The 26,701-nt window shown below is 38.0% G+C and overlaps 1 protein-coding gene across 1 annotated transcript in view; it reads left to right on the forward strand.

The window, feature by feature from the left end:
- Positions 1 to 1,421: 1,421 nt before the first annotated feature.
- The window catches only part of PRIM2 (DNA primase subunit 2), a 93,875-nt gene continuing 68,595 nt past the window's right edge, over positions 1,422 to 26,701 (forward strand). Inside the window, exons 1-6 of the mRNA XM_058836841.1 lie at positions 1,422 to 1,705; positions 2,408 to 2,511; positions 2,821 to 2,900; positions 8,216 to 8,336; positions 23,360 to 23,455; positions 24,285 to 24,422. Coding sequence (XP_058692824.1) covers positions 1,552 to 1,705; positions 2,408 to 2,511; positions 2,821 to 2,900; positions 8,216 to 8,336; positions 23,360 to 23,455; positions 24,285 to 24,422 — 693 coding nt within the window. The 5' untranslated portion in view covers positions 1,422 to 1,551. The remainder of the gene's footprint in view (positions 1,706 to 2,407; positions 2,512 to 2,820; positions 2,901 to 8,215; positions 8,337 to 23,359; positions 23,456 to 24,284; positions 24,423 to 26,701) is intronic.

The following is a 26,701-nucleotide window of genomic DNA, read 5'->3' on the forward strand; positions in this document are numbered from 1 at the left end:
ACTAAAAGAACACTATGAATTCTATAAAAGTTAAGAAGAGATTATGCATGGGGGGGGGGGGGGAAGGTATCACCGCCGGTATCAGGCGTTCCGGGAAGTCTGTACCTCTCAAGTACCTCAGCCTATGGGGAAAGAGAGAAGGGACAAGCGGCCGGGAATTAGGATAAAAAGGAGGCTGCGCCCTCCAAGAATTTGAGAGACCCCAGGGGAATGCCCCATGGCCTCTCCCTTTATTCGAATAAAGAAAAAGGACTCCTCTGTCTCCTTTTTGGACATAAACCTCTAGTGTTTGTGGATTAATTTTCCTGACACCTGGAAAATTACAAAGGAGTACTGGAGAATGAAATCTGATTTTCTGTCCTGCTAAAAACGTTCGGATATTGCCGTGGCAGTGGTTTGGCCCAGACCGAAGAGGAGACGCCAGTTTGAGAATCAGCAGGAGCACAGGAGGATGCACTGTAGGCAGTGTGGATGTGGCCACCTTGCTTTGAAGGTGGAGCGGATTGTCCCGCTTCAGCTGAGCGCAGCACCACGTTTAATCTGTGGCTCCAGAGGCAGGCTGCAGTTCCAGGCCGGCTCCAGGGCAGCGTTTGTTAAAGCTGCCGTCAGATCACTCGGGACTGAGCAGGAGTTGCTCACGAACGCGGGACTAGTGCGTGTCCTGCTCCGTGATCCTTTCCTTGCGCTTAAGAATTTGCCAGCGGAAACCACTGGTTTCCCTCACTTTGTTGGCACAAGGTGTAAGCAAGTTCACATACATTTTTTTACGCTCTGAACTTCTTGCAAGATCATTAACCAACTTTTCGGTAGGGGAAAATTAGCAAGTAAGTGGCATTTTGTGGCAGGGGCATAAAACAACATAAGCTGCAGCAAAATGGCCAACACAGCGGCAAAAATAGCAAATCCTGCCGTTCTCTTGGAAAAGGAACAAAATTATAAAACTGTAGAACAGCGAGGAATGTGCCAGTGCCGGAAGTGGCCGTGGCAGGAGTGGACACCTGCCAGCATCTCCCGACTTGTGCCAGGACCGCCATGCTGGGTGTGGGCACTACCTACCCAGCCCCGCCCATGCCGGGTGTGGGCACTGCCAGCCCAGCCCCGCCCCGCCCGTGCCGGGACCGCCATGCCGGGTGTGGGCACTGCCAGCCCAGCCCCGCCCCGCCCGTGCCGGGACCGCCATGCCGGGTGTGGGCACTGCCAGCCCAGCCCAGCCCCGCCCCGCCCCGCCCCGCCCCGCCCGTGCCGGGACCGCCATGCCGGGTGTGGGCACTGCCAGCCCAGCCCCGCCCCGCCCCGCCCGTGCCGGGACCGCCATGCCGGGTGTGGGCACTGCCGGCCATTATGCCCCCGCCCACATGGCTGCAGCAGCCAATGGCCGCTCAGAGGGCATGGTCATGCGCGGAAGTGGGCGGGGCCGGCGGAGCGCGGGAAGCCGGGACGCGGGCCTGGGCGGGTTCTGGTCGGGGTCTCGCCGGGTCGCGTCGGGCGGAGCGGCGGGAGCGGGACTCGGGCGGTCGGGACGGGGCCAGAGGCAGCCCTGGGGCGAGGGAGATGGAGTTCTCCAGCCGAGCGAGGCAGAAGCATGCACGGCTGGCTGGAGACCGGCGGGAGCAGTACCCTCACAGTCTGCAGTTTTATCTGGAGCCCCCGATGGAAAGCATCTCCTTGGTGGAGTTTGAGAGCTTTGCCATTGACCGCCTGAGGCGTGAGTAGCGTCCCTCCCTCCCTTCCTCCCTCCACCTTCCTCCTCCTCCCCCCCCCCGCTTTACCTTCCCCTTTCTCCTGTCTCTTCCTCGGTGCTTTGGATCCTTCCTGCCATGGCTGTGTATATTTCTGGCAGGCCTGGACGCTCTGTTCGTCTGACATAAACGGGAGCTGGGCTGGCTGCCGGCGCTGCCGTGAGCTCCCGTTAAAGGAAAACGCGTTGCTCTGCGCCTTTCGGAGAGCTGAGCCAGATTTCGCTTATTGTAGCTGTCGGGATTGTGTAGTTTTGGTTTACACGGGAGGTTTCTATGAGCACGTTTCGCATTCTATGGATGTTGTGACATATTTGATGTCTCAGTACTACATTTCAAGTCGTTGTGGCTGGCAGCCAGGGGTTCCCCTGAAGTCCTGAAAACTGCTGGATCCAAGTTTCCATTAGAGTTGAAACCATAGTTTTGAGATGGATCCATCGGAGTTAGCTGTCTCTCTTTCCTTGTTGACAGTATGGATTCCAGAATTGGGCCAGCTGTTCAGGACTCACAGGCCACATTTTATCCTCCATATTTCTTATTCTTCTGCTCCTAATACCACTGAAAGCAATTCTGGTGGCCTTACCCCAGTTTGTGCCTTTCCCAAGCTGTCATACATTTAGTTTGATTTCAGCATGTTGTCTCTAACATGGACCTTTTCTTTTTTTGCTCAGTGCTTAAAGTAGTTGAAAATCTCGGTGTGAGCTATGTAAGAAGTAGTGATACATACAAAACTAAACTGGAGGCTGAGCTCCGGAAACTGAAGTTTCCATACAGAGTAAGTAAAGATCAAAACACTGAACTTTCATGTAAAATAAACTCTCTTTATTTTCTTTATGCCATTCAAGAATAACAAATAAAAGCAGAGGTGATGAAATGCTATTTCTAAAACTGCAATTCTGTAATTTTGTTAGAGGTGTAGTTTTTCTTTGAAGGTATACATTACTTTCTTTACAGTAACCCCTTTCCCCTATAAGTTGGCATTTATTGTAAAAAATGACTGCAATGAACAGCAATGGTAAATTCATTATGAATTTTTAATATGCGAGAGATTATTTCTCTGAAATAATTAGAATATGTTCTATAGGCTTTGGCTGAGGATGATTATGAGGCAAGAAGAAAAGATCATATCTCTCATTTCATACTACGCCTTGCCTACTGCCAGTCGTAAGTACTTTTTGGATTGTGCTGTACACTTGCTATTAATTCTAAATGTATACAGATACTGCAGTGCTTTATAATAGACATTATAGATGCTTCAGAGTTGCATGGCTACTAAAGAGAGGCTTTTTTTGCTCAAAGAGCATTTTTTGCTAGGGATCTGATTTCAGCTGTGATGAAAAGGGATATGTGGAATCAATTAATACCTTGATTTTATAAGAACTAAAAATTTTACAAACTTTTGGCTTTTAAACACATACAATTGATTTGAGTCTCTTGATAGCTTTTTTTTTAATGAAACCATATCAGTATTAACTGTTTGTCAGGCATTTGCAGTGATTGATAACATAGTATAACTTCTGTATATGCTATGTTGATAACTGACCAAGGACCTGACTATTTAAATAGGCTTTATATTATTGTATAGAGAGCACTGTTTCTGACCAACTAAAAATACCGTTTGAGTTTGAGGTTTCATCTACTGCCTCTGTTTTTTGTCTGTATTCATTGCTGTGGCTAGTTGCACTGCAATTTTTTTGTTACGTGAAATTTCAATCAAAAAGCTGTTCCTGTAAACCACATTCTTTTTGTTTCCCCTGTAGTTTTTGGGTGAAATTAGAGGTTGTCAGTGCTTCATGTCTGCAAGTAGTTTCGTTATACATTTGTATGAAGTCTTTACTCTGTACCACTGCAGTCTTTTTAGAATTAAAACTGGCAGATATGAAGCGTGTTGAATTGTTAATTCGATAACCAAGCCACGATACAGTTAATTTTAATTAAGTGACTGTGATAGAATGCGTATTATGATACTGTGATAGCTGGCATGACTGAAGTGCTGCTATGGGTACAGATTTGTGAACAAAAACAGGGAAGGTGAGTAGTTGGGATTGTGGTCTGACCCAGGATATGGAGCTGGAATGGATGGGGCTTTTCTTTGAAATGGCTTTGGATTTCTGCTGCAGAACATCTGATCAGAGTAAGAAGTAGCAAAGGCCTCAAAAGCTTGCCTTCAGATGGATGAAACCTCACCGTAACAGGCCCTGGATGACTTTTAAACACCCTGAAATCTTTCAGATCATTCACATCCCATCCTGTTCTTTCAAAAGACATCTGGGCTGTGCTGAAAACAGTTTGTCAGTGTGTGTGATCAGTGAGACTGCTAGATCCATGATGCATGTACAGTGAGGAACAGGTTGTGGATGTGGAGATCCATACCAGCCTTCACTGCAGTGACTCTGATAGTGTGACTCGAGATCCTGAAAGAAGGGAGCAGATTGAATAATAGAATTGCAACTGAAATCCTTTCTCTATTTTACATACATTATTTATGATTTGAATAACATGTTTAATATTGCCTTCTTTCTAGTGTCCAGGTTTGTTGTATTTTTATAAACTCCCTGAATCATACTAGTCCTGCATTGTAAGTTTACCAAAACCCTCTAAAAGGTAGTATCCTCAAGTAGTCTGGGGTCTAAAAGGCCTCTGAAAGCCTAGTGGTTTGTGTTAGTAGCATTTTGAATAATCAGTTTGGCTTAATGCCAAAGCCAAAACTTTAAACATTTAGTTATTATTTAGATTATTCAGACCATTACTTTTTTTGTGGGAGATGAGATGCTTTGAGGGTGTTGGTAGTTAATAAAAATTTTGATCTTGTGGAAGGTAAGAAATTTGACTGAAGTTTGTGCTTCATAAATAAATTTGAGATACTGTTCAAACCCTGTGTTTCAGGGAAGTATCTTAAAAATTAGACTATAGGCAGGGCAGAAGTGGGCAGCTTGTTGAAGGTGAACTGCTGTGCACAAATGAATACAAGCTATTGTGGGCCACAGAAGCAGCGGGAAAGAGCCTGGCTTTGTAATCCGGGTGGGGGGAAAGACCTCTTTAGAGGGAGGAGGGGTTTTGGATAAAGCTCTGGGACACCCTTTGGACAGCTTGCAGATGCCATTTTTTGTTCCAAATTTATATGCACTTGCTGCATTTTGATAAAGCAACTTTTAGTTTCTGCTTGTACTTTCAGAAGGCGGATTTAGTGCTTACTCATAACATGGAAAATAGCATTCTAAGAACTGTGAGATGAGCCTGTACCCAGTGTTCCCTATTCACTCTTGAAAAGCAACTACTTTGTGGGTATTTATATAATCTACAACTGGCAAGTTACCAAAAGATAAAATTGGAAGGCAGAGAGAGTATACTGTACTTCAACAATCATACTAGGTCAGAAAAATAAGGCTGGCACAAATCATTAGGTTAATTGAAGAAAGTTGTTAAGATAGGAGTGATTGAAAAAATGCACTTAAATAGACATAACTGCAAACTAGGTTGAATTCAGTTCCTGAGGCAGCTGTGTGTACGTGTGTTTACATTTTCCTGTGATAGTGGTTTTCAGTTTTTAGTTGGCCAACAGTGCCATCCAGGGGTAAAAGTTTATATTGATTTCTCTTTCCTAATCTCTTATCAGTTCTCACTTGTAAATTGGATTGTTTTAATTTGGTTTTCATATGATCTGAAGTGGCCAGTTCCACCATTCTGGTCAGTTAAATTTGTAAGGTAGTCATCATCTCTTGACTTTCCTTCTTCTGCCTTCTGAAAGCCAAGACTTTGAAGCCTATTCCTGTTTGATAGGGGTACTTACAGTCTTGAGAGAACAGTTTCACACCTCTTCTAATGTCAGATCTGTCAAGACTAGGAAATAGAATAATCTTGTTTCATTTGCTTTCATGGTAGATGCAGATGTATAGATAATTTTATTTGCATGTGAATGGGGGATTTTGCTTTTGTCTACTGCATCTCTTATCACTTTAGCAAATCAGCTAAGAACCTTGAAAGTCACAGGAGCATAATTTTCACTTTACTTTCTTAAGATGGAAGAAATTAATTTTACCTCTGCTCTGACAGCTAAACTCTTCTATCCAGGAAACTTGCAAACATACTTTTGTGCCTTTTAAATTTTTTTTTGTGTTTGATTTGTGTCTGTGTCACATAACAAGGACATAAATTCTATTTCAAACTTAGCAAGGCCTGTTCACTACTCCCTGACATTTCTTTCTATAAGATAAATTAGACCTCACTGCTAAAATTGCTGCCTCTTTATGTTGAGTAGCATTTCCTTTTGTGTGTTATCTGTACCCATGTTCCCCTTGCTGTCTAGTCTTTAAAACTTAAAATCTGAGTAATCCATTGGTGTTGGTTGCCCAGTAAAGCAGTGATCTGGCTCATGGCCAGAGTTTTCATAAATCAGTGGTAAGTTGTTGGAACTCTTGCATTAATTATGGAATGTTAGCTACTAGTCTTAAATTCCAGATTTACAAGCATTTGCATGCCTTTCCTGAAGTATTTCTATTTTCATGCTTCCTAACAAGTATGCTGATTTTTCCTACCCCTTCTTGGGGTGAAGAGTATTTCTATTGCAAACCTAGCCCCTCAAGTGCTGTTCCCTATATTAAAGAGACTGTTTTCTTTTAATATCATTTTTATAATTGGGGCTCTATGAACTGGTTTAAACTGTTGAGTAATCTGCACACCAGGAAGTTAAGTGGCAAAAAATGAGGAGATATTCTTAACATCTACACTTCAATGACCTGCAACTCTCTCAGCTTCAGCAGCAGCTTGGTTAGTTATCTAATGACAGTGACATTGCTTTTCAGTTAAGCTGGGGGTTTTGATAATAAATATTATTACTTTGTATGAGTTTGAGATGAGAGTGTACAATTCTTTTTGTGTGAATAGTGAGTGTAAAATATGGTTTAGTTTTAGAAGTGGTGTAAATAGTGGCCTAATGATGATGATTCTAGGAAAGTCAGTTTAAAAGTATTTGCTGGACATACACAGTAGTGTGAAGTAACTTGTCAGCTGCAGGAAGAATCCACATAGATGTGTGTTTAAGAGAGAAAGTAGTATTTTCTTTGTTATGGTAACTTAAGTGGGTAGGTGGGATTACAGCCTTTGATCTGCTTTCCTGAAGGAAAGGAACAACAGACTGGCTGGCCTCCAAAGCAATTATATATAATTGTGTTTGTGGTTTGTTTGTTTTTATGTGTGTGTGTGGTGGTGGTGTTGTTTTGTTTGGTTCCCTCCACAGGAAAACAAATGCACTGTAAATCAAGGAATATGGAAAAAATTGTCACATCCCAGGATTTAACTATAGTCCAGGATGGCCAGAGAAGAACTGCAACAGATCAGTCATTAAAGCATTAACTTCTATTTTAGGTTTCACTGATTATTATTACATCCCAAGCACTGGCACTGTCCACAGGATTATATTTCACAAAGCACCTTAACAGCCTTTCTCTTTGGCTGTTTTATGTAATAATTATTTTTCTTCAAGCCATATTTCAAGCAGAGGTTTTGTGCACAAAACCACAAACAACTCTGTTGTGATTCACATGTTCCCTATGGGAAAAGATGCTTAAGTATAGTAAAGAGAACATGCAAGAGTGCAGTATTTCTGTGTTCCATAAATTCCAGTGGTAGTGGTGCCCAGGGTAGTTCTCAAAGGACAGTTCAAGAGAGTGCCCTCTGGTAGTGAGATGCAGCATTATTTGCATTCTGTGCTTGCACATAAAGGGTGGCTTTTGTTACTGGCACTTTGGTACCTACTTGCTGTGGCTTTGAGTAACGTGCTGATTCCTGGGAATCTGAGCACTAGGATGTGAAGAGTTCCATGAGTACTTGGATTGGCTTCAATCTTCTTTTATTTTGTCTTCTGACTCCTGTCCCTGTGTTCCTGTTTGTTTTACTTGTTCAGATGCAGTTGCTAAACCCCTTTTTCTCTTTTGTCAAGAGTTAAATGTTCTGTTTGTGTTCCTCACCCAACTTCACTGCCATATATTTTCCTTTTGCCTGTTTCCAGGCTATTTGTTGCCTAGAATAGAGTGCACTATTGTCAAATATGCATGCATTTCTGAGATGCATGCATATTTCTTCAGCTGAAGATACACCAAATATCAATTTAATTGGTGACAATTAAAAGAAGTAGCCTTCAAAATATATTTGCCTCATCACATTAATTGTGATATTAATTGTAGAATGAAGAAATATTGTGCCATGTTGTAGAAAAAGACTGTCCTTTAAATACCAAGGGAGAATGTTACCTACAACTAAGTATTTTTTCCCAAAACAAGTAAAAAGTATTGTCTCTCCACAAGTCTTTTCTGACTGAGTATGCATTACTAAAGGTTTCCTGCCTTCACTTCCAAGCTTCTCAGTGTGTGGGTCACGTGCCCAAGTCAGCATTACTGTTGTGTTAACTAGGTTTGCAGTCTAGTTCTCAAGTAAAGAAATAATGTATATTCAGAAGTTTTTTTTAAATTATTTTTTTACAGTGAGGATCTCAGGCGTTGGTTTCTTCAACAAGAAATGGATCTCTTTCGATACCGCTTCAATGAACTAACTGAAAGTTTAATGCAGAAATTCCTGGAACACGTTAACTTATCATATGAAGCTGTAAGTGTGTTACTTTCTGTATTTATGTCTGTTGTTTTTTAAAATTCTAATTAAGATAGTTTTAGCAATTGTGTTTAAAAAAACAGAGAGTGCAGTTATGGTTTACAAAAACCTAATCACAAAGAACTTCTAAACTTGGGGAATAGTTGCGTGAGGATAAAGTGATGTAATTTTGTGCTACAAGAGAAGCTTGGTCTGCTTCAGTCTACAAACACAACTGAAAAAATGTGTAATTACACAGGTAAGTTAACAAGGTTTACTAAAGCTAAGAAGTATTTTTGAACCAAATTTTTGAGTGGATTTGGTCACAGGTCATAAAATGGTTTGGGTTGGAATGGACCTTCAGTATCATCTATTTCTGACTCCCTGCTGTGGGCAGGGACATTTTCCTGTAGACCAGCTTGTTCAGAGTCCCATCCAACTTTGCCTTGAACACTTCCAGCAATGGGACATCCGTGACTCCTCTGGGCAGCCAATTCTAGGACATCACTGCCCTCACAGTAAAGAACTTTTTCCTTGTTAAAATTTGCTTCTAATCTAAACCTACTCTCCTTCAGTTTGAAGCCATTCCCCCTTGTCCTGTCACCACATGGCCATTGTGAAAAGTCCTTCTCCATCGTGTAGGCTCCCTTCAAGTGCTGGAGGCTGCAATTAGGTCATCCCAAAGCCTTTCTCTACTGGTTGGTAGTTCACAGGGTTTTCTCTAAGCTTTTTAAAGATGGGTACAATGTCTGCCTTTTTCCATTCACCTGGGACTTCTGACTGCCATGACTTTTCAAAGATCATGGGGGAGTGGCTTGGCAACTATATCATCCAAGTCTCTCAGGACTCTGGGATGCATCTTACAGGGTCCCTAGTTTGTATTATTCAGATAAGAGCATAGTTTGTGTTCTTCTGATGAGGTCTTATCTGGCCATCTGGGCCAAATAACACTGATGTTAAAATTACCTTGCTTTCTTGGTGAATTGTTTGATAATTCACCCTAAAAGTTTCAGTAATAAGAAAAGCAGTGGCTGTGTTTGATTCTTACATGAATTGTATGTGCAGTCTGTTCTCATCACATTGACTTCAGTTGAAAAATAATGGTGGTCAGAATATGTTTTTATTCGTAAACTTTGCTCTAGTATCTTTGCAATCTACTAATTAATTTTAAGATGTGGTTTCTTGCTACAGAAACCTCAGAAAACTACAGTGACCTGGGGACTTTGTACGTTGTTCCATTTGTGAGCGCTGACATTTGGAAAACTATGTGCAAAGGAAAAATAAGTGCATTCAGTGACTGCTTATGATAGCTGTTGAGGATGTAGTTAAAATTTAATAATCCAAGTATGAAAATCTTGTATGGATTGCACAAAAGTGTAGCTTTCTGTGTTACTGTCTCCATGGGGACACAAGGTTACATGTTTGTGCATGCTAAAAACCATTTTGACTCTTCTTGTTTGTGCATATTATATGAGTTACTGGAGCTATAGGTGTATAACCGAGACCCTGATTTAGCTTAAGTAACACAGAGTTAGAGGCTGGTGTGAAATACTGTAGCTACAAATTGTGGTTAAGGATTTATTTATAATTTTAAGAGAAATTATGTACCATTAAATAAGTTTCATTGTAACTTAGACTTGCACTTACATGTAAATTGTCCTATTTTCTTTTAATAGACAATCTGATTTTTGCCCATTAAGTACATGCTATGGAGAATGCGGAATATAAGTTGTCCAAAATTCTGTAAATGCTCTTATTCCACAGTTGTTTTCTCATTATAACTTAAATTCAAAACATTTTCCCTTTTGACTTAAATTCATTCTATTTCTTTTGATGAAAAACCTTGAAAATGCAATACCTGTTGAGACAAACAACTGTCGGTGTTTTAGGGATATTACAAAAGAGCGACTGCTGTTATAAACGGTTTCGTTTGTCTGAGTGGATTAAAGGAAAATGTCTATTGCAGTGTCTACATTAATGATTCTAACAGTATTTCTCACTGCTGCTATGAACTGTTGGGAAACTCCAGCTTTGCCTGTAGCTCTTACTGTAAACTTGAGTGAATAAAAATTAACATTCAGTCATCACTCCATTGAGAAAGCCTTTCTCTTAAAATACCTCTTATTAGAATAACTTAAATATTCTAAGATATGTGGCTGATGTACATTATATGTTGCTGGACTGAGATATCTGGTATCGGTGCATGTTGGTAAAATAGGATTTGTGCAGTGTTACTCTTAACACAGACTTTCCTGTGTCTGTGACAGACTATTAGAAATGCCATTCTCTGGTTCAACAGACCTTTCAGTGAAAGGTGTGTTTGTGGAGCTGTATTTTTGTTGCTTATTCCCCAGCTTCATATTCTCCTGTCACAGTTTCAGCATTCAGACTTGTAAGAATAAATTAATGTTTGCAGGTTGTTGGAAATAGCTAGAAGTATGGCTTGGTTTGGTGCTGCTGAATGTGCCTTCAATATGTCAAAATGATGAAGAACCTTACCTCTGCTGAGGCAAAAAAAAGCATCACTTCATTGAAAATATCCTTCCCTGCTACTGCTTTCACCCCCTGCTTCCAGTTCTCATGGGCATTTAGGCAAAACTAATCCTTCCTTGCACTACCATGTATAAAACATTTGAATATTACTAATGAGTTCTGTATGTATTTGTCAAAGGTCTAAATGCTATGGAGCGATGTAGAGGCCATTACAAAAGTAAGGCCACTCTAAAAGCAGTATTCTTTTTCTCAGTGTTCTATTTGTAAAAGGAAATGCTTCCTTTGAAAAGGAAATCAGGATGAACAATTCTCCTCATGTTTCCTTGTTAGAAGTTACAATGTTTTCATGCCTTACTGTGCATAAAACAAGATGGAAATCAAACTTTGTGCTCTACCTGTTAGAAAAAGAGATGGTCTTCAGAAAAAGGAAGTAAGTTCTGATGTTCCATTTTCTATATGGGTGAATGGATAGAAATTCTATTACAAAGCTTTTGATTGCTTATGATGCACTAAGAAACTCTTAGTTAAACTTCTTTAACGAGAGGAGAGGTCCCTTGCATTTTCTAGATATTGATTGTGCTTTCAGAACCTGAGAAAGGCCAGAGCTGTTAAAGCTTGACCTTGGCATAGCAATGTTAACAATTCTAAGAACCACTGTAAAACGTGATGCTCAGTATTTATTAAAAGAGCTGGTCAACTCTTTTGTGGGGAGGAGGAATAAATGGATTTTCTTCTACAGTTTTTTCACAGTTGTCTTCATTTACAGCACCAGCAAAGTGAACCTAAATTTGAGAATTCAGTAACTCTTACCTCTTACCTTTTCTTGCTTGCATGCATGAGAAAGTGATATTTACATATATATTTTGCAGGGGTTTTGCAGACAAAATTCCGAGATTTTGTGAATTGTGGATTGGGAATTATTGCTTAATAGAATCAATAAATCTTCAGTCCCACTAATGGATAATATTTAAGAGGTTTTAAAGATCTTTCTGTATTTAAGATACTTGAATACTTAATAAAAAAGTTATATTTAGCAAATTCTGGAAAGACTGAAGATGATAACTAGAGGAAAAAAATACCAGATTTCCAAAGGTTTTTTTATGCGATGGTCAGCTGTAGGGAGTTTGATACGATAGTTCTCTTCTCATGGTTCAAGAAATTTGTAATCAAAGAGCTTTCTGTAATTAAAAATAGAAGTGGAATTTAAGGAAAACTACTGTTTTAATTTTTTAATAGGATTTCTTATATCTAGTGGCTGACATTTGTATTGCTGATAGAGCAAAATATGCGGCACAGTGTTTATTACAGTTAGTAAATGCCTGCTCTGGGGAGCTTCTCTTGATAATACAGATGCCTTTCACTTGAAAAAGGAAGGCTGTAAACACTATTCAAGCTAGACATGAGGACTTCAGTATGATGAATATGTCTGAACATGCACAGGATTATTGCAATTCAAAATTTTTACAACGTTTGTGAAAATAAGCTGTAATTATTTTTGTACTAGGTGTTGGTAAAGCAGTATGAAGATGACATGGCATGTCCTCATCTGCTTGGAAGCCTTCCCAAACATTTTTGAACAAGCAAAATTTAGTCATGCATTTTTTTTCATCAAAATGCCAAGCACTTATGCAAATGTTTCATATTTCTAAAGATCAAGCAAAAGCAATCATCAGTGCTTGTCCTGATTGTCAACTTGTGCAGCTCTTACATCTACAAGATCTGTCAATCCACAAAGATTGCAGTCTGTAATTACAGCAAACAAATATCACCAAATATCCATCTTCTAAGAAATTAAAAAACATTCATGTATTTGTAAACACCTTTTCAAGTGTAGTTTTTGCATCCTTACATACAAGAGAAGCATGCTTGTCAACATTTTTGCAAGCATTTGCTTCATTAAAAATATGTCAAAAAATAAAAAACGATAGTCCTGCTTACACAGCTCAAAAGTTAGCCACATTTTTAATAAATTAGTGTTTGCCATACATTTAGCATTTCTTATTCACCCACAAGACAAGCAATAATAAAAAAAAAAAAAATCACACTTAAAAATCTCTCTTAAGTAAACAATTTTTTCTGCTTGGAGTTCCCATATCTACATTTAATACAAATCATGGGAATTTGAGGGTTACATAAGTTCTTCCTTGGAAAGTTTTTACAAAGCTGGCACTGGATTAAGTTAGTCCATCTTCAGTATTCTGTAAGAAGCCTCTGAGACTTGGATTTCTTAGGGAAAGATACTTTTTGAACTACTGACATGCAGATTGCATTTTAATCACTTGTAGGAGTAGCTTTGGCTAGTCTCTTCTCTGACAAGTGTGGAAGATGCCTGGGCAGGTGCTGCCCAGCCTAGTGGATCATTGCTTTGGTGCTCAAAATTTTACAGTACTCCTAAATATTATTGTTTATACCTACCAATTTATGCCAGCATGAGCAAGAGGTAGAGTGCATGATAATGAATAAAATGTCAAGAAAGGATGAGGGTAAGAGGAAAGCAAGAATACATCTGTGCTTTAAGAGTATTTTCCCCTGATACCTTTATTGGTTTTCTATCACAGTAAAAGGGGAATAATGGAATGGTTCTGAAGGTGTTTCAGAATGTTTTTAGTCTGTTTTATACTTTAAATATTTAAAAAAAATGAAAGATTAAGCTATTTAAGGAACAGTACTACCATCATCCAGATAAATATGGAAGCTTTTTATGTATGGCAGGTAATTTTCAGCACTCAAGGCATATTAAATAATCTATGTGCAAAGTCAGTCACGTAGGGAGGTCGGAAATCCTTAAGCAGCACTCAAGAGGAGTAAATACTGACATTTAAGGTGACAGAGCCCATCAAAGAGAATATGCAAACACAGGTGCGCAGTTGAGATTTACATCAATTTAGGAGATTAAAGTATTAAAATCTTGCTATAAATGAGTAATTACATCAATGATGCCTGACAGTTTCTGGCAGTAAAGGCACTAGCAGATTTAAAGATATTTAAAGGGAATATTTAGTAGTCATTGTAAGAAATATTTTAATCTCAAAGTATGTTTTTCAGGATATGAAGGAATTATATAAAATAAATGGTTTTACAGGTAAGTGATATTTGGGCTTCAACTACAGAGCTGTTCTTGACATGGCTAGAAACACCTCCTTTGAAGCCCTCAATCTGGGTTTCAGCCTTTTGTCTGCTCTGTCTTGCGTAATTTTTTTAAGTCTCCAAGACCTGCCACTTGTTCTTAGACATCAAATGGAAGATTAGTCCTTTTAGCAGCTGCAGCTGTAGGGCTGTGATACATCTTGTGCTGATTTGGAACATTTAATGAACTTCTGAGTCCATTTCACTTGGTTCTTGTGAAAACTTGCCACAAAACCTGTTCACCTTGACCAGTCACACTTTCTCTCCCTGGGGATGGTCTTAGGGTCTCTTCTGTTCAGGTGGACAAATTGTTCTGTGGTTACTTTCAAAGTGCTGTGTGGGGTTATTTTGTTCTGTTTTTTCTTTTTTTCTTTTTTTTTTTTCCTTTTTTACCTTCAACACTCTAAGCAGCATTTTGAAGATGACAGTAGTTCATTTGCCTTGTCTGTGAAAATGTTGCAGCTTTGCTTGCAAAATTCCCTGCATCTGTGTATTCAAGTCTCACAGTGGTGGTCATCATTCTGCTGCTTTACTTTCCTTTTAGCTTTTTTAAAAATGATGTCAAACCAGACATATTTCTTCTTGTTCTATCCACTAGTTGAGAAAGGTAGGGCTTTTTTTTCCTGTTTGTTTCCGTCTCTTTGTATTTGCCTTCTTATCCATCGTTATACTTTCTTCTTTCTTTAAGCCTTTCTTTGTGTGCTGTTTTGTCATTTCTATGAGTGTCCTTTGCCGTTTTTACAGCCTTCAATTTTAGGTCAGGTTTTCTTGTCTATCCCGTTCTCTAGAGCTCTTGCAGTGCCCTCATGGCATTTTAGTATGTGATCTGTTCCTGTTTTAATATACAGGTTAGGAACGGAAGTATTAAATTTTACTTTGATTGTGGAACGTGGTTTAAGACATCCTTCTGTTCTTCCACATGTGGCTTTTCCAATGGGTTTTGAACCCAGGTTATAGAAGATTCCGTGGAACTGTTTGGTCATTTGCATGTGAAAGTGTCTTTTGGTGACTTCAAGGGTGTTTGGCACAACATGACACCTGCTTTTCTTATGCCCCTGAGGTCTGTGCACTGTGATAATGGCCGTGAAATCAGCTTAACACAGTTGGGTTTTTTTTAACACAGGTGGATTGCTGCTTGTCTCATGTTTTTTTCCTAAGTACTATTGGATGCTTTGATTTTTTTTGCTGTACCTTTCCAGGAATTTAACTTGCATACTGGAATATGGAGTGGAGTAGAATGCAAAATTGAATTATGAATTTATTTTTTGGTGCTATTCTGGTCATTATTTTGACTGTTCCAGTTTCTTTATCTTCAGACTCTTAGTACCTCTTTGTTGCTTCCAGAAGAAATAAAAATTAATAGTCATTATCATGTCTTAATCTGTGGTGTAAGGATGTTGTATAGTTGGATTTATATTTCCTGCAATACTTCTGTTCACAATTATCTTTCTGCATTGTGCAGAAGAAATAAACTTCTAAGTGTAGTGTATTTCATCTTGAATACATGTTTTGCTATTTTCACTTCACAGAGCAGAAAAAAAACATGTTTAGATTAAACTTTCTTACCTCTGAATGGCCTCTTGAAATTTAAAATATATTATGACCTTTTAAATAACTTTTACATTAGATACCTTATTTTTGGGGTAACAGCCAGTTATTGCAGAATCAGATGTCCTGATTTTTAGATGCTACTATAAAGCACATTATTTTAATAAATGCTTTGGATCATAGAAATGGGGAAGGAATGGCAGATGGGAATAGTCAGTTGGGGGAGCTCAAGGTCTTTAGTGCATCTGCAGACATTTGAAGGAAGGAGTAAGAACTGCAAAATAAAATGGAAAGAGCAAAATGCATTAGAGATGGATTTTTTTTCCACAGTAGCTCTTTGATGATGCGGTTGAAGTGCATTTTAGCTGCTTTAAGCAGCAGAAATTAAACTTCTTTAATTTACATTTTTATGATCAGAGTAGTCCTATGAGAGACTTTCTGATATCACTATTATGCTTTCTTCAAAAACATTTATCGTGGCAGTTGGGCAGTTGTATAAATATTTGTAGTTCAGCTTCTTGAAAAAACACTTTATGACTGCCCTTATTTGGTACAGAAGATCCTGAAGTCAGATGTGGATTAATGGGAATGGGGACTAGTTTGTGTCCCTGTTGAGGACAGATACATTTGAAAGAATATTCAATGTTATGTCTAGCCACTAAAGGGCTGTGACTATAATTATCCATTTTGGAACAGGTGTTAATCCAGAATGTCCTTCTGATAAGGTTTATGGCTTTTCATTTCAGGGGCATCAAATTATATTTCTTCCTTTCCCAAACAGGATGGGGAAAAGTAGAAACTGTCTGGAGTCTATATTACTGTGTGGAAAGTTATGCCATACTAAGATAATAACTATGATAAGGCTATGGTTTGCATTTGCCAAGGAAATGGTTCTGAATTATATCTTACTTTTCCACTACTTAAATATTGTATTTGCCCCTTTGCTTGAAAACCAATGATGCTTATCTTACAGTTGACAGCAAAGGTCGTAAGTGATGCATGCCTAAGTGGGAAATGTGCCTTATTGCCAAAAGTATGCATTTTGTCATTTAACTCCATGCTTAGAGTCATAACAGAAACAGAATTGTGTGTGGAAAGGTTTAGGAGTAGGGTGGTTTTTTTTAAGTGCTAGAGTTTGTTAAATAAGACAGTGAAACATATACTATTAATACTTGAAAAAGCGTAGTCAGTTATTCTCATCTAAAGGTAATTAGGTTGATTGCCAAGCAGCCTGGATATCTAGTGAGCTAACATTTTGAGGGATGGGTAGATGGGATAAGGTTTGCTTAAAATATTTAGGCTTAAAATGAGTGGCAATATTCTCTCACAGACTTTTAAAATAAAGCTTGATTTTAATTTTTTCTATAATTTTTTTTTTTTGGGTGCACTGGCAGGATGTATGGGGAGCCTCTTTATTTACTCTTCTCTAATAGATTCCTGAGCTGTAAGCATTACTTTGTTATTAATTATGGAGAAAACTGGTGCATTTTGCTGCAGTAATTCTAGTTGCATATATTTATTTGCGCATATGGTGTTGGTGATAGTCTATGAAATTGTAGAATTGAGTAATAGATGTGATTAAAAAATATATAGCTACTGGGGATTTCCTTTTTCACCTTCATAAGCATAATGAACAACAGTTTGTAAATGATGCAAAATGCTAATTAAAAGTTTTAATTTGGCAATCATCTCAGTTTGATTAGAAGCAGATGCTGATTATCTGCAGAAATCTAAATGGACCCTTAGAAAGTCTTTCTTATTGCTTAAAATTGACTTGTAGAAGTAAAGTCAAACTACACCACCAAATGTACAGTTACTTATACCCCTTTGGAGCACTGGGGCACTATGATTCTTACTAAATGCTTTTGTGTACTTCATCATTTGAGTTAATTAGGAGCTTTACAGTCCACAGTAAGGCTGAGTCCTAGGTACTATATGTGCTCTTTCTGGATGAAGTACATTCTCTTTACTGCTTTGAGAAAGTTACTTGCTTTGAAACAAAAGTTGTGGGAAAGGCTACAGTAAAGATACGATGAATAAAAACATTCTTCTTCTTAATCTAGCTGAAAGCACCTAGACAACAATTGGAATACAGTCTGAATCCTGAGGCAGATGTCCTGCTGTAACTCTGGATCTCTAAAATAAAATTGAAATGGCAGCTGTGCCAAAAATGTAGTGGAAAATAGGATCTTGTACACCAGGCTCTTCAGCTTAAGGTAGAAGAAGCGGAAAGGGGACCCACGCTGCTTGTGTGATAATGTGCTCTAGCACTTAGTCGTTGATCAGGTCATACTTGACTGCTGTTTATCTAAAGACTTGGAAAAGGTGAAACAACACCAAATCCTAACCTCATCCTTATAGATTTTTCAGTTCTTAGCAGTTGGTAATTTTGGATTATTGGAAGAAACTTAGTATGGACAAGCAGAAAGGTGTCATCAAGTGAATCCTTTTTTCTATAAATATTTTAGACATTCTTATGGGGAATGAGAAAAGAGAAAATTGGGAAATCAATAGTGTATTTTTAATAATTATACCCATATCTTGTACAAGAAGAAATTTTTTTTTAATAATCAAGTTAAGTTCTTTTATAGTGGTTGAGGTTAATAATGTTTGAAAAATGAATTTATTTTTTACATAGCAGTGAATGCAGTAGCTTTGGAGTTGTTTATACTGTTCCTTAATACAGCAGCATAAAAGCTGGTAGGATGGTTTCTGCAGGATGTAATTACTCTCCAAGTAGAATTTACTAGCTGCTGTTTTGGGCATAAGCTTCAGAAAATGATCTGCCAACTTTGAAACACTCTTCCAGGCTAATCCTGTGATTGAATCTAGAGAAACATTTGTCAACAAGTTTCTTTAAAATTGCATCTGATGTTATTATCCTGATTTGTAAATGAAATAATCTTGTTGATGTATTTATCAGAAGGGTCTTCTGTTAGCTCTTTACTCATGTGTGACCAACATGATTGTGTTAGTATTTCTAGGTAATTCTGTAGTAATTGTTTTGTTCAGCTTTCCTTTAAATTGATATAGGGAAATATTTGTGAGGGATGTGGGAGACTGAACCTGTGTCACTGAGTTTCTCTGTGATTATGGTAACCATGAACTAGCTGCATAGTGAGGCAGATCATAAAATGTTTTTACTGTGCCCACTCTTGACTCGAAAAGAAAAGCCCAACAATGTTTCAATTGATGGATAAGAATAAATAATAATAGATAATAATTACAATTTATATTTTTAGGTATGCCAGCAGGCTGAACTTGAGCTAAAATACACAGCTGTAGTACTTCGGAAGAGAAAATTTCCTTCTTAATTAATTTGTGCTTGGCCAAAATGAAATTGATAATCATCAGGTTTTTGAATGACAGATTTATGAGCCTTTGGAATGTTTTCTTTAAGGCTCTTCATTCTTTTAATTGCTAGGAGAGCTGAGAATAGTGTCCTTTGCTAATCAAGCCAGTATTCATTAATTGGCTGATTACATTTTAAATTTATATTCTCAAATTTAATGGTATCTAGGTTAATACTTTGGTATTCTAGTGCTATCTTAGTTTATAGTGTGATGTGTGGCAATGGAGAAGATTGATTAGGAAATGGTTATTCTTTCTGCGTTATGCCTAGAGTCACAATTAGCAAAGTATCGATTGACACCACCTGTTTCTGGGAAGGATGTTGTGCTATTAGAGTACTAGGTGGTCTGCAACTAAAAGCAAATTTTAGGAAGTTAACTTTCTAAGGACACCAGTGCACATAAATACCTGAAGCTGAATTTTGGAAGAGGACAGGACTTGTGTGTGGAGTTCTTGTTCCTTATTGGGAGACTTAGAGCCAGTAAAACTAAGTAGTTGCACATATATAGCACTATAATGTGTGCATGCATCTTTGTCTCTTCATTAAAACAGAGTAGGGATATCAAATTTATTTTGAAGTTTTTGGACTACCTCACTGACTGTGTTTGTTTAACCAAGCCCTGCATATTAAATTATTCATATTTTAATCTAAATTTATGTGTCTTTGTGTTTCCAGGACAGTTCTGTGATTAAAAGTCAATGAATAAACTGCAGGTAGAAAGCAAGAAAATTAGAAATAATGCAGCTTCTCCTGAGTAATTGCTTCTTTCACTTCCTCTCTTTTTCAGTCTTTGTTATTTCTAAGTCTCAGGAATTTACGATGAGTTGTTGAATTGTTTCAAGCTATGCTACCTGACCTATATCAGGAGAGATCCTTTTCCTGGCGTTCTTTGCTTGTGCAAAGCAGTCTGACATAGTGATAAGTGGTTTATTAAACTGGCTGCAAATGAAAGAGGCAAAACGAGTGAATTGTTTTCTTTTAGGAGAGTTTAATCAGTTCTGTGTGGAAGGTCAGATGGTCATCAGGTGAGACCCTCAGAAGAATTCTATATTTATTTATTTATTTTTTTAATATTTTGAGCAACACAGTGTTTTATCTGGTGAAGATCACCAAGTTTGGTCAGAAGTTAAGCAGCCTGTTTGTCTTTCCAATCTCAGAATCCTAAAAGCTGTATTTAATTGTATCTCATTTTTTAATGATTACTGGAATGTGTTTTTGCAGGTGCTATTTTAGGATGAAATTATTAAATATACGAACTGTAGTACTCTTATTTAAATAATTAAAAACCCCCAAAACAACAGTAAAAAATAAACTTTTCTAGCTTCTGTGAACCAAGAAAAATTGGGATACGTGTTTCACTGCTCTGAATGCAGTGATACAGGCATGGCCTAACTGAAAGCTTGAGTCTAACTTTGGTCTATGAGTAGTGCATTTCTTTGCATTGCAGCTTCAGTCGATTTGATGAGAAAATGGTGAAATCATTAGTGACAATGGAAGGTTATTTTGCATATTCCAGTCTTTAGGGAAGCAAATTTTATTTTTGAATGCATTCTGGAGTAATTTTCCAGCTTTAGTTAGGGGTTAGGATTATCCTTGTTTCCTCTTTCTCTCTATTAGCTGAAAACATGGAGGTCATGTGAATTTGATAAAAAGGCAAGGAGCAAAGTGTTTGTGGGGCTGCTGAATGTTTGCTTAACCTGTAAGATACATGAGCCTGTAAGAAGGAAATTATTTAACAGCTTTATGTATATCATTTATGTATATAATAAATAGTGCTTTGCAATAATGTCTGTGTTTGCTTAAAAAATACAATTTCTGATAAAACTGTTGTTTTGGTCACACTGTCCACAGTCTTACCTAATCTTTAGTCATGGTCCATTAACCTGTTTTTTTTTGAGGGTTCACCAGGATCGCTTTTACCCCAACAATGTTAAATTGTTTGCTAATGACATGCAAGAAAATCTAAGATGACTGTCACTACATCTGTACAAATGGTGAAATTACTAATTAATAATTAAATAATTATTTATTACTAAATTAATAATTGAGATGGTCAAATTACTAATAAAGGAGGATGTAGACAACTTGTGAAGTTTGGAATAAATTCCCCTTGAAATAAAGTGTAATACTTAAAAAAAGGGTTTTGTTGATGAAATTGAACTAATTTGTTCTGGAAGAACAAATAAGGAATCCTTGCCTTTCCCTCTTCTTGTTCTCCTCCCAGTATTGCTCGCCTGTCTGTGAAACAGTTTCTGGACTTCTTTAATAGCTCTCCAGGAAAAAGCTCCACTCTGTCCTTGGCTTGGCTTGATGGAGTTATTTTTAGTAAGATATCCTAGAAGAAATAATGGAGTTGTAACCACCATTGCTATACAATGTGTTGTACTGTTTCTATATGGTCAGTGAGGGTTTGGAATGACCTAGTGCACAGACTCTCCAAAGGAAATTCTACTAAGAATGCATAAAATGGTTACATGTAAAAATTGAAGTCACTATTTTGGAATTAAAATGGAAACTTACGTCTCTGGTAGGTGAAAGGCAAGCTTGCAGGCTGTTGCAGTGACTTAGATTTATACTTACTTAGACAAGAAATAGATCCTCTGGAAGGAATAATGGAGTGTTGTTACCACTGTGTGAAATTTACATATGGTTTCAGTGTGTCATGTTTGAAAAGCAGGAATTTTTCAAAGTCTAACAAGAATGAGATTGTTAATGAGAGTATTTTCTTGTTTCATTTATAGAAACACATTTAATTGTTTTGATACAGCTACTTTGTTAAAGAAGAATGCTTTCTTTGCAGGCTGCTGAGCTTTACATTTTTACATGCAGAAATACAATACTGTTGTGTATTTCCTCTCTCTTCAAAGCTACATTCTTCTGCCTAGCTGGCATCTTTATTATTATTTTTTAAAGTTGATTTTCCTGAGAGAGTACTACAGATTACATCAAGATGCAGACAGGGTAACCATAAACCTTCTCAACATTGCTGCCTTGGCTATTTCATATGCATACATCAAATCCCTGTTTTTCTCTAAGCTACTCCTCCAAGTTTGAAGTTAAATGGTTTATGACTTCCAGGAGAAGTGGTTTTTTTTTTAAGTGGTTTTTTTTTTAGTTTTCTTGGGTTTTTCAATTGAGAAGGAAAAAAAGTTTTGTTTAAATGCCCATTTAACTGCATATCAGTGTTGGTCAGCAAATTAGATATTCTGCCCCATTCAGAGAAGAAAACTGCTTAAGCACATCCCTTTCCAATAGAGAGGAAAGACATTGGGTGACTTTATTTTGCATTTGGAGTCTGCATATTTATTGAATGTGATGGCCTGGGTTTGGTTCCTGACTATTCCCTAAAAACTACCTTGACTGCAGCCTTGTATCAGCTCACTGTAGGTATTGGAGCACACGTCCAGTTTATGGAGAGCAGTGTCATGTGTTGTGCTTTGGTGACACTTCTGTCCCTTTGTATTTTGAGAAAGTATTCTGCCTTCCTTAACATTTTAATTCCTTTCTGTCAGAGTCTACTCCCATTATACTTCATCAAAAGCATGTTATGCAAATGTGTGCAGATTTGGGTGCCACAATATAAGAAAGACATGAAGTTATTAGAGGGTGTCCAAAGGAGGGCCATGGTGAAGGACCTTGAGGGGAAGCCATGTGAGGAGTGTCTGAGGGCACTTGGTCTGTTCAGCCTGGAGGAGACTGAGGGGAGACCTCACTGCGGTTACAGCTTCTTGTGAGGGGAGGAGGAGGGGCAGGCACTGATCTCTTCTCTGTGGTTATCAGTGACAGGACCTGAGGGAATGGCCTGAAGTTGTGCCAGGGGAGGTTTAGGTTGGATATCAGGAAAAGGTTCTTCACCCAGAGGGTGGTTGGGCACTGGAACAGGCTCTCCAGGGAAGTGGTCACAGCACCAAGCCTGACAGAGCTCAAGAAGTGCTTGGACAATGCTCTCAGGCACATGAGGTGACTCTTGGGGTGTCCTGTGCAGGGCCAGGAAGTGGATGATCCTGATGGGTTCCTTCCAACTCAGCATATTCTATGAATTCTATGAATCCTGAATATAAGATTAGATATAATTTTGTTAAATGTGTATTTAAAAATAAGCTGAAACTGTTCTTGTTGTTAAAATCAGATGAAGTCAAGTTCTTGATAACTGCCATTTATTCATCTTGCTTTGTTTTAATGCATATCTAGAGACAAGGAAAGATTGTCACAAGTCGTATTTTAGAGATGTTGGCTTCTAAAAACTGTGTTTTGCAGTTCTTGTTAATGCTTAAAATTACTGTAATTTAAAATCTGCCCTTCTGCTTCAGAGGGAGGGTTGCTTAACACCATTGACCACTAGTGTTTTACTGGTTTCTGCTTAATTAATTGTTAGTGATTGCTTGCAGTATATATAGCTCCTTTTCTCTTTTCAACTAAACTGATAATATTATAGGTTAAGTAATATTTTAGCTCATGCTAATAAAATAAAAAAGCCTTATCCTAAAGTATTTCTAGTTTTCAAACAAATTCTTAATTTTAGATTGGTGAAGACCTGAAAAATGAATTGGCTTATGAGTTGAGTGTGTCAACCCCTGGCTTCAGTCTGTCTAAAGTAAAAGAACAAATGTTCTATAAGGTAAGTAAAAACTGCTGAGTCCCACATATCTGTGTTTATTTTCTAGCAGTTAAATGCAAAGTTACTAATTTTACCTAGTAGTCACAGTAAATCCAAGTATGTAAAAGACTAATGAGAGTTCCTCTACTTCATGTGAGTATAGGGGTGGAGGGAGAGACTGGGAAAAAGAAGGAAGCTTTGAACTACTAATAATGTCTTCTGTCCTATTACTGTCATCCCTTACTTTTGCCACAAAAATGATCTTGAGTTTTAATGTTTCCCAGACAAATGATTTAATTTAACTGGCTGTCATATTGTTCAGGATGGAGACATTCTCAAACATCTGTTGCTGAAATCAGGTTTGGTCTGATTTTATTAGTCAGAAATTGTTTTGCAAGAGAAAGGGAGAGGAAAAAAATTTGTAATGTGGCCCACTGATTCTTTGAAGTAAAGTTGTTTAGGTTCCAGATCTGTTTGCAAAACCTGTTGTATGTAGCTTACATGAATCACATATTTCCAGACATTTGAAACAGAAATTCATTTTCAAATAACAAATCAGTAAGTCATGCAAAACTACATAATTGGGTCAATAGTTGTAGGCACAAACTTTGAAGTAGCTTATTTTACCTAGTTGCATGACTTTCTATAAGCAAGCAATATTTTCCCACCAAAATAATGATTAGCTATTCCAAAGTCAACATTTAATTTCACAGTCTTTGAGTTTTGTCTGGAGACAGTGTTAAAAGAGAGAAAATGACTTAAAGTTTTACTGGTCCATCTTGAATCTTAGGGTGTAAACATTGTTGCTGTGTTATTTTGCTTTTCCACAATGTGTGTTTTTCTTTCTCAGGTTGGACTTGCAGATGCTGTGGATTTATTTAGAGCCAGAAAAGTATTTATTAAAGACGGCTTTGCATATGTGCCATTTAAGGAGATTGATGTCATTGTTTTGAATAACTATAGAACAAAACTGTCTAAAGCACTGGCGGTAAGTCAGATAAAGTCTGAATTTTATAACTCTTGTATTGTTTGGTGACACTCTTGGACAATAGCCTTTTTGGGTTCTAAATTTATATGCTTCTATCTGGAGAATACCAGAAACCTTACTCCAAGTACTGGCTGCACTAAAAAACATTCATTGTGAGCTGAGTGTTCATTAATTTCAAATGGTATTTAGCGTATAATATGAATTCTAAAGAAATTTGTGCTAGAGGATTTTAGAAATTGTTTCTCACAGAGATAGTAACATGCCCTTTCATTTAACATGTTACCCGTATGCACACAACTGTTTTTTCTACTCATATCTATCTTTTCTCCCACAATATTTTGCAACAGTTTTTTTGTTGAAACAAGTGAAATAGTTGTGGGTTTTTACTTATGTTCTGTTCGTAAGAACTGAGATCAGCTCACTTGGTTAGAGCATGGTGCTAATAATGCCAAGGTCATGAGTTCAGTCTCTGTACAGGTCACCCACTGAAGAGTTGGGGTTGATGGTCCTTATGGGTCCTTTTTAACACTGAATATTCTATGAATTCAAATGAGGATAAGCCAGAATATGTCAGGCAAAGGTAAAGTTCTTGTTGTATGAGTATTTGAGTTATCATACCTGGTTAGGATATCTGTGATAAACACTGTATGTGAATTCTGTTAGTAATTTGGTGATCAGTTCAGGAATTGCTTGTTTTACAATATGAGACTCTTCACAGGGTTTAAAAGTGGGTGATCATGTCTAACACGCAAAACTTTCGTCCTAGAAAATGCAGCATTGAATTACATGAAGGCAGTTTGGATTGCTCTTCACAAATGTTTTCAAAGCCTTGTATTGTTATGTTACATTAATGCCAAGGTTGAGCATGAGCTTTTACTAAACAAACAGTGGGAAGCAAAAATGCTTTCCTTTATCAAATTAAAAAAAGCCCCCTGTCTTTTCCAAGGTGCTCTGAAATCGTACACCTTATGGGAATGTGCTTGTGTTGAAGATGCTCTACCTAGGTCTCCAAAGCATTGAATGATTTGGGTGGTTGCCTAGCCTTGTTACATTGGTCACTAGATTGCAGATGCATGTCGCCATCCTGCATGTTAGAGTGATTCTAGTTGGGGTTGTAAGGGAGGAATGGAGTGAGAGCAAATTGATGTATTGACACTGAGCTTTGAAAGAACAGTGAATAATTCATAGCACTGACTTTTTTTAAAAGTTTCATGTTGACAGTGGCAGAAATTCAGTTCAGTCAGTTATGCTTTAATCTCTTACTAGTCAAGCCCATGAAGCACTCAGATGTTCTCTTTCATCATTTAAAAACAAGTTTGACATCCCAACTGTGGCTATTTCTTAAGGGTTTATAAAAAGAGGAGTTGGTATTAGTCAAGCCTTCTTGGCAGTTCAATGTACAACTGAAGATGTTAATTTTATGTGCAAAATCAATACTGCAAAGGCCTTCTTTATGTATTCTCTGACCCATTTGATAGTAAATAATTTCCTTGTGCCATTAATAATGATTAAACTGTAGAAAGCTTGAACATTTTCTGTAACATGTGAGCTGTAATGTTAGCTCAACAATTGTTTTATAATGGAACACTATTTAAATTCATAGAAGTTTGCTTAATGTTTTATTCATGAGGGTTTCACAGTGTTTACAGTAACATACAAAATTATGCATCTCATATTTGAGGAATGTAGTTTAAAATTCTGATTTTTAAAAAAAAAAACAAACCAGAAGTTTCAGCTTAGTGTCATGGCTCAGACCCACAGACCCATATCAGAGCTGTACTGGACCCAGTACTACACAAAAAAGGATTGCTCCAGAGAAATCTGGACAAAAGGGGGAGAGGATAGAAGAAGGATCTGATGCATGGATACAGGATGGAAGGATGAACCCACACTGAAGCAGATGGAGAGTTCCTGAAGGAACCACAGCCTGTGGAGAACCTATGCTTAAGGATTTTTGTTTTCCTGGAGTGCATCCCGTGGGAGAAAGCCCGTACCAGAGCAGGGGGAATCATGAGCAGGCAGGAGCTGTGGAGAGGAGCTGCTCTGGACCGAGCACAGCTGCGCCTGCTGTCCACCTGCTGGCCTGGGTGCAAGCTGTGGGAATCTCAGGTGGAGGAGCACAGTGCAGCTGATAAGAGAGGGGAAGCAAAGGCATTGTCTTGTTTTTCTCTGCTCCTCACTACCTGAGTCTTATTGACAGTGAATTACATTAATTTCCCTCATGTTGAGTCTGTTTTGCTTGCAGTGGTAACTGTTTATCAATCTCCCTGTCTTCATCA

This window comes from Poecile atricapillus, chromosome 3 (assembly GCF_030490865.1).
Source record: "Poecile atricapillus isolate bPoeAtr1 chromosome 3, bPoeAtr1.hap1, whole genome shotgun sequence".
NCBI lineage: Eukaryota > Metazoa > Chordata > Aves > Passeriformes > Paridae > Poecile > Poecile atricapillus.